General features: G+C 41.1%; 1 protein-coding gene across 10 annotated transcripts in view; it reads left to right on the top strand.

Moving 5' to 3' along the window:
- HERC1 (HECT and RLD domain containing E3 ubiquitin protein ligase family member 1) overlaps positions 1 to 9890 on the top strand; it is a 153059-nt gene extending 143169 nt beyond the window's left edge. For all 10 annotated transcript variants that reach the window (XM_083183480.1, XM_083183483.1, XM_083183488.1 and 7 more), the window contains exons 72-79: positions 604 to 773; positions 2613 to 2782; positions 3042 to 3207; positions 3346 to 3422; positions 4471 to 4723; positions 6009 to 6161; positions 8136 to 8441; positions 9295 to 9890. In XM_083183480.1, the coding sequence (XP_083039606.1) occupies positions 604 to 773; positions 2613 to 2782; positions 3042 to 3207; positions 3346 to 3422; positions 4471 to 4723; positions 6009 to 6161; positions 8136 to 8441; positions 9295 to 9480 (1481 nt within the window). In that variant the 3' untranslated portion in view covers positions 9481 to 9890. The remainder of the gene's footprint in view (positions 1 to 603; positions 774 to 2612; positions 2783 to 3041; positions 3208 to 3345; positions 3423 to 4470; positions 4724 to 6008; positions 6162 to 8135; positions 8442 to 9294) is intronic.
- The last annotated feature ends 2038 nt before the right edge of the window (positions 9891 to 11928 follow it).

Consider the following 11928-nt stretch of genomic DNA (forward strand, 5'->3'; position numbering starts at 1 on the left):
AATAGAACTCCCATACTCCCAAATATGTATGATTTGAAATATCAACTGAAAACATATGTTTTTGGGCGAACCTGCAAAAATGAAGGCTCCCCAAATGTATGGAGGAGGGTCTACAGTACATATCACTGTATCTGCTGTGGTTTCTATCAGCATCCCCAGCCCCCTTCGGTTCCTATGCAGCTGTCAAATTTACCAAGCGCTGGAATGCTAAACTGATGCCAATACCCTATAGTTGCCTATAGTCTACATTCCACAGACATTACTGGCTATGCTTGCATGATCAGCAGGCTGCACATGCACAAAATGGCCCAAGCTCATATCAGTGAGGTGACGTGAAATGATTAGTAAGTACGCCCCACAGACCTAATACAAGTGCGCAGCATCATAACCATCCAGTTTGCCTGCACATGCCAATGAGATCTGGACTGATTTCATTATTTCTAGCTTTGCTGCATCCAGTTAATGTTTGAACCATAAGTAGATCATCATTTGACTGCTTTCCATTATGCCCTATATTCATTTCAATTACTTTATTGGACTTGCTTATATATGGCATAGGATTACCTGTCTTTTTAAAATATTTATCTCCCTCTTATACTTTAGGTGTCTCAATCCCATTACAGTTGGGTCTCCCTGATGTTATCCCACCACAGTACAGCTCTCTGAAGGAGATCTGCACCCACACAGTCAGAGCAAGACTACGACTACTCTATCATTTCTCTGATCTCATGTATTCATCTTGGAGGTTATTGAATCTCAGCCCCAATAATCAGGTACCAGATTATTATTATTATTATTATTATTATTATGATGTACTACTGCTATTTTGCCTGCCAGGAATGCTGTTGCTAAATCTACAATATGTTATGTGGTAGGGCCAGTCTAATAAATTTCCTTATACAAGCAATATTTTTCGCTATATTTATAAAGAAAAAAAGGTACTTGTGTAATATCTGGGTGCCCGATGTTGAAATTGTATGCCAGTACCTAAAGCATGCGATTTGACGCGATTTCCCTTGAAGTTCCCTTGAAGTGAAGATCGCGTCGCATTGTATGCTATTGTATGGTATACAATGCGATGCGATTTGGGCTAAATGCCCCCCATTTCTATATGTACAGGCACCCAGATGCCTGTAAAATATGTTAAATGGCCCCCCAGATGCCATTTTTAATTGTATACCCACCCTGATGGCTAAATGCCCCCCATTGTTAACGCCACCCCACTATCAACGGCAACCCGAAGCGCAGCAACCCCACGAGGGGCGGCGGTACGAGTCCTCCGACCTTTTCATCGCATGCGGCCAAAAAAAACGCATGCGATGCGACCGACGCGATTACCACGATTTTACATAGGGAACAATGTTAAATGGCCCAATTGACCCGATTTCACATAGGGAACAATGTTAAATGGCCCACAGACCCCAAATACCCACCCTGAAGTGTGAAATGGCCCCCCCCAATTGTTAACGCCACCCCACGATCAACATCAACCCGAAGCGTGGCGAGCGGCGGTGGTACGCGTCCTCCGACCTTTTCATACCCCCACTATCCACGTCGGCGTGGAGTTGAGAATAGATAGTGTGGCGAGCGCAGCGGATACCTTCACAGGTATCCGCGTCCCCTCGCGGGCTTCACAGGTATCCGCGTCCCCTCGCGGGGCTCGCTGCGCTCGCCACACTTTCTATTCTCAACTCCATGCCCAATATAAACAAAATGTGTTCTAACATTCCAGGCACCAATGAAATCAGAGCTTATAACAATGAAGGGGAGATGTATCAAGCCTCGGAGAGGAAATAGTAGTGTAGTTTCTCAAAGCAACCAATCGGCTTCTAACTTACATTTCAAACTGAGCTAGATAAATGACCGTTAGAAAAAGATTGGTTGTTTTGCACAAATTCTACATTTTATCTCTTATTTCCAACAAATTTGAAGATTGGCACTAAAATCTGGTAATGCACTAGAGCCCATGACGACTGCTTCCATACTCTAGAAAGGACAAAAACAATCTTTTTGACAAATTGGCTAAATCAGTTTGATTTAATCGATTTGTTTGAATGATCATTTTTATTTGTTTTTGGAAACAAATGTCTGACTGTCATAAGCTCCTATACATTACAGATTTTTGTTCCAAACAGAAAATTAATTGGTTGGACAGATAGATAGCCCTTAAGGTGGTAATACACTGTAATACTAATATATTTCTCCCTAAGTGTTTCACTTACCCCAACACTCTAATCTTTGGAGAAAAATAAAGTGAAAAAAATTGCCATAAGCACCAATCCGCCTCAGTCATTTCAAAGAGTGTGCTAGATAAATAACAGAAGCTGATTGGTTGCTTTGTGGAACCAATCTCTCTCCAAGTGTTTCACTTATCTTCTCCTTAGCACATTTATATTCTCATTTATTTTGGTGGTATAATGTACCATAATGTGTCTTCTGCTGAATATTCATTACAAAAATTCCTAAATAAATACTACAAATTTTTGTTTAATGATTTTTGCATCTTTTATTTGGTCTCCAAGGAACAGTTATTCCTTTTTCTCTTTTATATATGTTTTTACTATATGTAAGCATAATACCTATAGTGCTTATCAAGTATTTTATCTTTCCAGAGTAGTACATCCCATTACAATGCAGGAACATGGGGCATCGTGCAGGGTCAACTTAGGCCTCTACTGGCCCCCAGAGTTTACACACTTCCCATGGTCCGATCTATCGGGAAAACTATGGTTCAGGGAAAGAACTATGGACCTCAAATTACTGTAAAGAGGATCTCCACCAGGTTTGTGATGATATGAATTTCCTTTCACAAAATCATGGGTCCTCAAACTGTGGCCCTCCAGATGTTGTGAAACTACAAATCCCAGCATGCCTTGCCACAGTTTTAACACTCCCTTATAGCAAAACTGTGGCAAGGCATGCTGGGATTTGTAGTTTCACAACATCTGGAGGGCCGCAGTTTGAGGACCCATGCACAAAATCCTAGAACCCATACTCTGTCCTCCACCTATCCACCCTTACTGTCATTGTTTTCCACACAGGGGTCGAAAGTGTAAACCCATTTTCGTGCAGATTGCCCGCCAGGTAGTGAAGTTGAATGCCTCTGACTTGAGGCTCCCATCACGGGCCTGGAAAGTGAAGCTGGTGGGTGAAGGAGCAGATGATGCTGGAGGAGTGTTTGATGATACAATCACAGAAATGTGCCAGGTGAGCGCACCAGAATGTACTCATTATTTATGTCATTCAGACATGTTAAATATGAGCAGTTGCTCTTACACAAAGTTCGAGATAACTCAGCAGGTTAATCCCTTCATATTACCATGTGTTTCTTCCATCATTCACTAGGAGCTGGAAACAGGAGTCGTTGATCTCTTTATTCCGTCACCAAATGCAACTGCTGAAGTGGGTTACAACAGGGACAGGTACTGTGTATGCCATCTACTTTTCATTTAATGGTATTCAGAAGTCTTTTTTTTTCTTAATCGGTGATGGAGATAAAAAGAAGAGGGGTGGGGCGCGTAACTGGCTTTACTTTCGTATATATAAACTTCCAATTACCTAAATTAGGCAGCCAAACTTTACACAAAGCTGACATCGCTCAGTTGGAGAGCAAATGACTGACGATCTAAAGACCCTTGCTCCAGTCCTAGGTTTTGTCAAAACCTTTAGAAATGGCAGTGAGTACATGTCATTGATGCGAGACAGCCATCTGGTACACTTACATTATTTTTTATTTTGAATGATTTAGGACTATGAATGAATAATGATGTATGGCTTTGGCTAAGTGTGCTCTCCATGAGGAGACGCTGTGCCATGGTAGCAGTGTGCAGCATTAGGAAGTTAGAGAAAATATGTTTTTGGTACTTCGTTACCCATTAAATCTATTTTTCTGATTCCCACTGTCCCACTGTTAGTATGGTTTCTCAATCGCATTAAACTGCTCCTTGGGGCATTCTTTGTTTAAAGGCCCCATCCACTACTGCGATTTGGTCTGATTTGACCCGATTCAGACAGATTAGGCCGATAAATCGGACCAAATCACAGTGCTCTCTGTCAGCAGCCGGCCAGTCTTGACATTTATTTATTTTAATTCCTCTGGCCCCCAATGCTGCTGTAGCAGCCCAGGAGTCTTTACATGCGATTAAATTGCATGGAAAAAATGGCACATCAGGTGCCAAAGCATGTGTGAGCATTGTCGGGGGAACTCAAGGGAAATTAGGTCTGACTTGTCTTCAGGAAAAGTCAAAATAATGTACGTGGGCTTTAACTGTGGAACCATCACCATGGTAGCAGTGTCCGACCAAAGGCAGATGGGGATTCAATTAAAATGTTTAAACATAAATAACAAGACAATTCTATAATTAATAGCCGTACCTCATATGCTTATTATTATTAGTTTACATGGCATGCTAGAGTGGATTATACAGTATGATGGGTTGTATCTAATGCAGCTAATGTGTCTTCCTGCAGGTTCTTATTTAACCCCTCTGCTGGACTGGACGAGCACCTTATGCAGTTCAAGTTCCTGGGAATCCTTATGGGTGTGGCTATCCGTACCAAAAAGCCACTTGATCTGCACTTGGCCCCCCTGGTCTGGAAGCAGCTGTGCTGTATCCCACTGACATTAGAGGACCTGGAGGAGGTGGATCTGCTGTATGTGCAGACTCTCAATAGCATTCTTCACATTGAAGACAGTGGCATCACCGAGGAAACCTTCCATGAGGTACCAGATAGACTGGCCCCTGCTCCTTCAGAACATTTATTCTCTATGTACTAGAACACTAGAAACAAATAAGTATTCTAATAAGTAATTGAATGTGTTTTGGAGAATGCTATATTCCTCTTTTAGACTTATATTTTGGTTGCGTGACCGAGATTTAGGGACACCAAAACACAAATTGTTCTAAACAACATTGTAGCGGCAAATATTTGAATTCAGATTTGCATGGTCTTTGAAGTTCTTGGAATCAGCAGCATTACAGATTTACTAACTGAAAAATGAAACACTGGTGTAAACAAATACCTCAATCTTGTTGAAGGGCAATGGTGTTAATATACCCAAGTGGTTTCTAAATTGAATGCAGAATACAATGATCGAATTGTAGTGACACAGTTAAACAAATGAAGGTTCACATGTTAACTGTCAAGCGTGACCTAATATTTGTCTTGTATAGAACAGTGTTTTCAGCAATAAGTGGTTTCTTGCCCACTCGCCATAACTATTGATCCCCTGACTGTAAATAGCACTGTGTACAGGAGCAAGCATCTACCTTTTATTGGCTGCCATCTATCTCTATTACCTCATAGTCATATACTGGCCATGCTAACATATATTACAGGTTAAGTGTGCTTGTTGCAATGCACGCTTAGAGGAATTGCTGAACCGATACTATGTTGTGGATATGGAAGCCAATCCCGGGGCATTTTTTCAATCCCGGGATTCTGGATTGAAAAATGCTTAATTGCGGGATTTTTGGGATTGGCTTCCCTAAAAAAAAAAAAAAAAAAAAAAATGCCCCGCACGTTTACTTGCAGGGCAGGTCTGGGCATGGTGATGTTGCTGGGAGCCGGGTGCATGGGCAGGGTTGTTGGGAGCAGGGAGCCAGGTGGGTGAGAGAGAGTTCTCCGGGAGCTGGGTGGGTAGGCGGGGTCTTCGGGAGTCGGGCAGGATGCGGCCAGGACAGTGTAGGTCAAGGTAGCTTAGGCTGTCTGTGCACCTGTGTGGCCTGCGCAGCGTGACCTATGACCTCGTCACGCTACACAGGGCTGCACGCCGGGTACAGGGGAAGCCGGGCAGCATCTGAGTGGTGCTCAGATGCTGGCCATGCGCAGTCTAATCCCGTAATTGAAATCCCAGTGTTTTGGGGGCCAAATCCCAGGATCACGCCGATCCCGGGATTGGTCACCCTAATTGTGGAGCTTTGATGTTGATAAATGCTAACACAGCAAAAATCTTCAAATAAAAAGAAAATTGGGGTTACTGTACTGTTGTATTTGCCTAATTTCAGATGATTCCCCTTGATTCCTTTGTGGGTCAAAGTGCTGATGGAAAAATGGTGCCCATCATCCCTGGAGGGAATAGCATCCCGCTGACTTTCTCTAACCGCAAGGAATATGTGGAAAGAGCAATAGACTACAGATTGCATGAGATGGACCGGCAGGTGAGGACACATCCAAACCGCAGACACTATGATTGTATACTATCTATATTAATCTACTGTATATCATAGTGTGCATAGAATTTCTTCCCTTATCACAGAAAATAATGAGTATAGATACCGGTTTCATTGTCGGCTTTGTGTCACATACAAGTTTCTGCTAAATTTATAGAATGTATTTTGTCACGTTGGTGCATGTCCATCTTGTACTAAGCAACAAGCTCATTCTGCAATCTTTGTAAACGAGGTACAAGGTCCTTACATCCGCACACAGCAGTGGTTCCTAAACTGGGTACCGCGGGCACTTGCAGGAGTGTCACTGATTGGTGGACTAGGAAATCAACATATTTATGGTCTGTGTAATAGGCATAACCAGAGCACAGTCCTGTTTCACCACCAATGGATGGATGGATCATTGGGTCTACAGCAGTTAGGTCAACATGGGTCTAGGTCCAAATATCATTAGGTCGACACAGGCATAAAGTCAACAGTCAAAAGGTTGACATAGGGTTTTTCCCTTTTTTACCCAAATGACGATATGGATACTAAAATGTAGCACTGCGTCCCCTCGCCATGCTTCGGGCACGATGCCTCACTACGCTCGGGACACTATTTTATTCTCCCACCACGCCCTAGTGGATGGTAGGGCATGAAATACTGCCTGTCGGCTCAAAAAAACAGTGAAAAACCTTATGTCGACCTTTTGACTTATGACCTAATGACTGTCAACCTACACCCATGTCGACTTTTCTGCATGTCTACCTAATGTTGTTGACCAAATGCTTGTTAACCTAATGACCATATCCCACCAACACATATTTGAACCGAAGGATGACATACAAGTACACTTTATTTTTCTAAAAGTATTTATAAGATATTGGTATTGGGCAGAGATGGCTAACCTTGACACTCCAGCTGTTGTTGAACTACATATCCCAGCATCAGTTTTAGCATGGTCAAATAGTAAAACTGTAGCAGGGCATGCTGGGATGTGTAGTTCAATAACAGCTGGAGTGTCAAGGTTAGCCATCACTGGTCTAGGGTTTCTGTGAAAAAAATGCAAGGGTGCTATGATTTATAAAAGTTTGGGGATCCCTCGTATACACATCTTGGTGTATAAATGGAATGTAGTCAAAAGGTTGAACAAAACAAAAAGCAATGTCTACAGGCAGCATTGTCAGAATGTTGCTATTAGGGTTAGGCAGTGGGAGGAAGGATAATGGTTAGACTGCAGGGGGTGGATTAGGGTTTGGGTTTGAGATGGCTCAAAAATACCTACAGAAACATTAGAGAATCAAAAGCTCTGATCTAGAAGATGCAACATCTGAGACCTGGAAGACCCTGTTGCAGCCACCAGGACGAAACATCGACATTGTAACATCCATGTTTCATCACTGTTTAGGTGATGAATGTCAACAATTATAACTGAGGAAATTTAAAATATTATTGATTCTCATTAATGATTTCATGATTATAAATTGCCGAGAGCAATAATGAGTTTAATACTCATGTTGAGTAATCTATATTAGCTACGATCTGATTTGGGAACACCTTTTTTAATGGCTGCTACTGTATCAGAGGTCATAAAACCTGTACAGCATGGGCAGATTTCTTACATTCTATCATAAATAAAGGATATGCCTCTAGGTCTAGAAACACACAGCTGTGTACCATCAGATTACCATCTATAGCCCCAGCACATTTTATGACTGCCAGTCCCTGGGTTATTTCTCAAATTGTGACTTCCCCCGGCTTGTGCACAGGATAGAGGTAATAGGAGGCTAATTCCTCCAAGCATTGGAAATGGTGATGTTTTCTGTCACAAAGCTCCATTCTGCTGTGTTTTTTGCATGCAGCTGCCTGAACAGGGTTATTTGTTTTATTCCCTGTACCAATCAGTCTATGCTAAAAATTGGGCATTTATTTTCTTTTGCTAAAGTCTAACCGATATTAATTGAGCCTTTCTGTGCTGTTCAGGTCGCAGCTGTTCGGGAGGGTATGTCATGGATTGTTCCAGTCCCCCTGCTCTCCCTCCTTACTGCCAGACAACTAGAACAGATGGTGTGTGGGATGCCAGAGATCTCTGTAGAAGTCCTGAAGAAGGTGGTGCGGTACAGAGAAGTGGATGAACAACATCAGCTGGTACAGTGGTTCTGGCAGACACTGGACGAGTTTTCTAACGAGGAGCGGGTCCTGTTTATGAGATTTGTTTCTGGCAGATCTCGACTTCCAGCTAACACTGCAGACATCTCTCAGCGCTTCCAGATCATGAAGGTTGATAGGGTAAGTGGGCAATATTTTGGCCTTTTAATAACTTGATTATTGAAAAACTTATGGGTAAATATATTTTTGAGTTCTACAGTAATCCTGCAAAAATTGAAACTGGTGGTAAGGGAATGTAAGGGTGCCTTGCTTCCTATTACTGTGTTATTACAGAAGTTATTTATTTTACTTAAAAAATTAGGCCATTACAGTGTGATTTAAATTACACACACCAGTACCACATAAAACAGTACATTGTTTAATCAATCAGGTGATTGTGAATAAATCTTAGCATGACAGATTTGTGACTTGATAGATCTTGTTCAGAGATGTCTTTTATTAATAAACTTTATTAAACGAAACAAGAAGTGCTGATCTGTCAGTTGTACTGCTCTCAGGAGAGACTTGCCTTCTTTATTATATGGGTTGTGCAGCAGCATTCTTGATAGTTGCTAATGCCCAATAAAGACTTTTCTGGAGGCCTTCTTCCCCCAATACCATAGGCTATGGGGGTTATGAAATTTGTACAATTTTTTTTTTTCACCTAAAAACTTGCCCATTTTTCACCTAATTTTGATCCGACCTATTCAGTTAAAGTGGCAATTTTCCATCTCGTTTTCGTCTGTTTTTTTGCATGAAAAGGGGCTTCAAAACGGTCGACAATTTCAGCAGTTGAATACATTGGGATTGAAAAGGTCCCTTTTTTTCCGCCATTCCAAAAAAACGTGACCTTTTGAATACTCCTGTGTTTTTTTGTTTTATTTTTCGGGGGGGGGGGGGGGGGGGGGGGGGGGGGGGGGGGGGGGGGGGGGGTGTGTATTTGTTTTGCTATATACTGTAACATATTTACAGTGTACTACACTTTTACCCACAGCCTCACGACAGTCTGCCTACCTCACAGACCTGCTTCTTTCAACTTCGACTCCCTCCATACTCGAGTCAGCCAGTGATGGCCGAACGTCTGCGCTATGCAATCAACAACTGCCGATCCATTGACATGGACAATTATATGCTGTCCCGAAATGTGGATAATGCTGAAGGATCTGACACAGACTACTAACTTCCACACCCGCTCTCCAGGGCTGAAGTTACACCAGGCATTTTACAACACCTCCAATTTTTCTTTTAATGACAGAAAAAAAACATGTTTTTATTTAATACGTTATTGTAAATTTAAAACAAAGTGAACTCGCCCTTCCCTCACTTATCTGAATATAAGTATAAGTTGCATGGAGAGCAGATTTTCTGTTAAGGGACAGGGTAAGAGGCCAGCGGTTGGTGAGGTTTCCCAGATGCCCCTGGTCAGTGCTGTACTTGAATATTGTACATTGGTGCACTGTTCACCCCAAGAACAGTTTTACATAATTATTCCTTTTTTTTTTTTTTTTTTTTTCATTCATTTGTTTTCATTTTGAAATTGCCTGTACAGGACTAGTTATGCAGGAAAATAATAAAACAAACTGGAGGATTGTGGTGGTGTTGTCTTTAATATGTATAAATGACAAAGAAAGGTAGAATGTCATCTATGATATATTTTAATAAAATTGTTACTTAAATGAATAGTAAATATTAAGGGGGACTCAAATTGTGATAATTGTGAGTCACCAGATTCTAATATGAAAATTTTACTGGTACTTACCAAACAAGTATAACGACCAGAAAATATTTTAAAATCCAAACTGCTGCACTTCCTCAAGAAAAAAAATAACTATCAAATTTTATAACCTGATTATTGTTTCGTAAATATTGGTGGTGATCTTTCATTTTACAGGTGTGTCCACGTACATATAGCCTCCTTTCATGTTAAACAGCCCCTCTAGTGACTTGGTAGCGCAGGCATCTTTCTATTTATTTTGTAATTAATTAAAATATTTGCAAAACACAGCAATTCTGACCCATAAGCTGCGTTTGCTGATTAAAATTATATGTAGCTGTATCTGCATACAAAATGCTACATTAGGAAATGGAACATTACAGTGAAAACACTATCGGTTTAGCAAATAAGATGCTATTTACATGAAAACATCGCACCTAGACCTATCCTCCATGTGATACATCTGTACATTCTTTAAATGTACCGCATTCCATTATTTGTTAAAATAGAGATTTCTTGAAATATAGGGTATTCAACTGGTAATACCAGCAGAATTAAATTTAGTGTCCAGTGTATAACTGCAATGGTACAGATTTTAAGTGGTAAATTGCTACAGTTTAACACAAACTAGAGTATAATGTAGTGTGGTAACAAACTGCAGTTTGAGAACCTGGGCTCTAGGGAGATATAGATGTTGCAGGGCCCAGGTATATTAAAAAAAATATATATATATATTTATATATATATATTTTTTTTTTAATGAGTACTTATGGCTTCATCCCAGGCTGGGGATGTAGAAGGGAGCCGATAGGTAAGGTGGGGTGAATGGGCAAGGGTTGGACGAAGATCTCTCTATTGGTCCCAGGTAATTTGTACCCTCTCCCCTCTCTTGGCACCACTTGATATATGGAATACTCTATGGAGGTATATTGAGAGCTCTAGGTAGATATAGAAATAGCTTTATATTTTACTGTTATTTCCTTTATAGAATATAGCAAAATAATATTCTAAGGAGGAAGTATAATAATGTCCAATTTTGGCAGTGAGCTCAATATCCGCAGAAATTGTGTATAAATGTTAAATGGTTACCAACACCCACCAAGTGTTGAGCGTCAGGGCGTAAAATGGGAGGAAACACCATTGCTTTACCTAATACATCAGTCACCATCGTAATGAAAATCTGGTACAGCTCAGACCATAAGCAGAACAATCAGTACTTGAGACCCCCCACATAATCAAGGGAAAAAGCCATATAGGACCGAACTCCGAGTGAACGCTGCCAATGTTTGTGAGTTGTCACTAACTGCAGTCACAGAACACATTTGCACTAAGATAAGCTGAATTTGAATTGGTGTTCTGGGAAGGTAACTGGGTGAGGGGGGGGGGGGGGGGGAGGGATACCCAGGTGTGGGTGTGTCAAAGGCCAGCGACTGAGTGCTAGACACTGTTGATCTATCAATCAATAGGTTGACACCGAAAGGGTGAAATGCTTTTATGGACTTTTTCATGCTTTACCATCCATGTGAACTACAACTGAAAATGGTAAAGTGTTCCAAGTGATATAGAGGGGTCTCTCCACACCGAGCTGGTGTGCCAAGTAGCTGCTATTTCCAAATACTCAGGTTAGTAACTCCGCCAGTCAAAGAATATGGAAAAAATAGATTGTCACATTTAATGAATGGTAAATACAATATAAAACAATGTTAAAATAAATTTAAGACTATTCAATTGAAAAATATGATTATATCTCCTATCAATGTGTTATATTCACCCATTGGTTCCACACTTTTGTGCTGGGAATTGAGTTCATGTAAAGGAGTCCAGCCCTATTTTGCCCAATCCAGTGTCATATGGATAATAATTGTTGAGTGTCCAGGTACCTCAAAACCTTTTGGTCGCATACCGAAGATGTCC

Source organism: Crinia signifera, chromosome 4 (assembly GCF_055691185.1).
Source record: "Crinia signifera chromosome 4, ASM5569118v1, whole genome shotgun sequence".
Classification (NCBI taxonomy): Eukaryota; Metazoa; Chordata; class Amphibia; order Anura; family Myobatrachidae; genus Crinia; species Crinia signifera.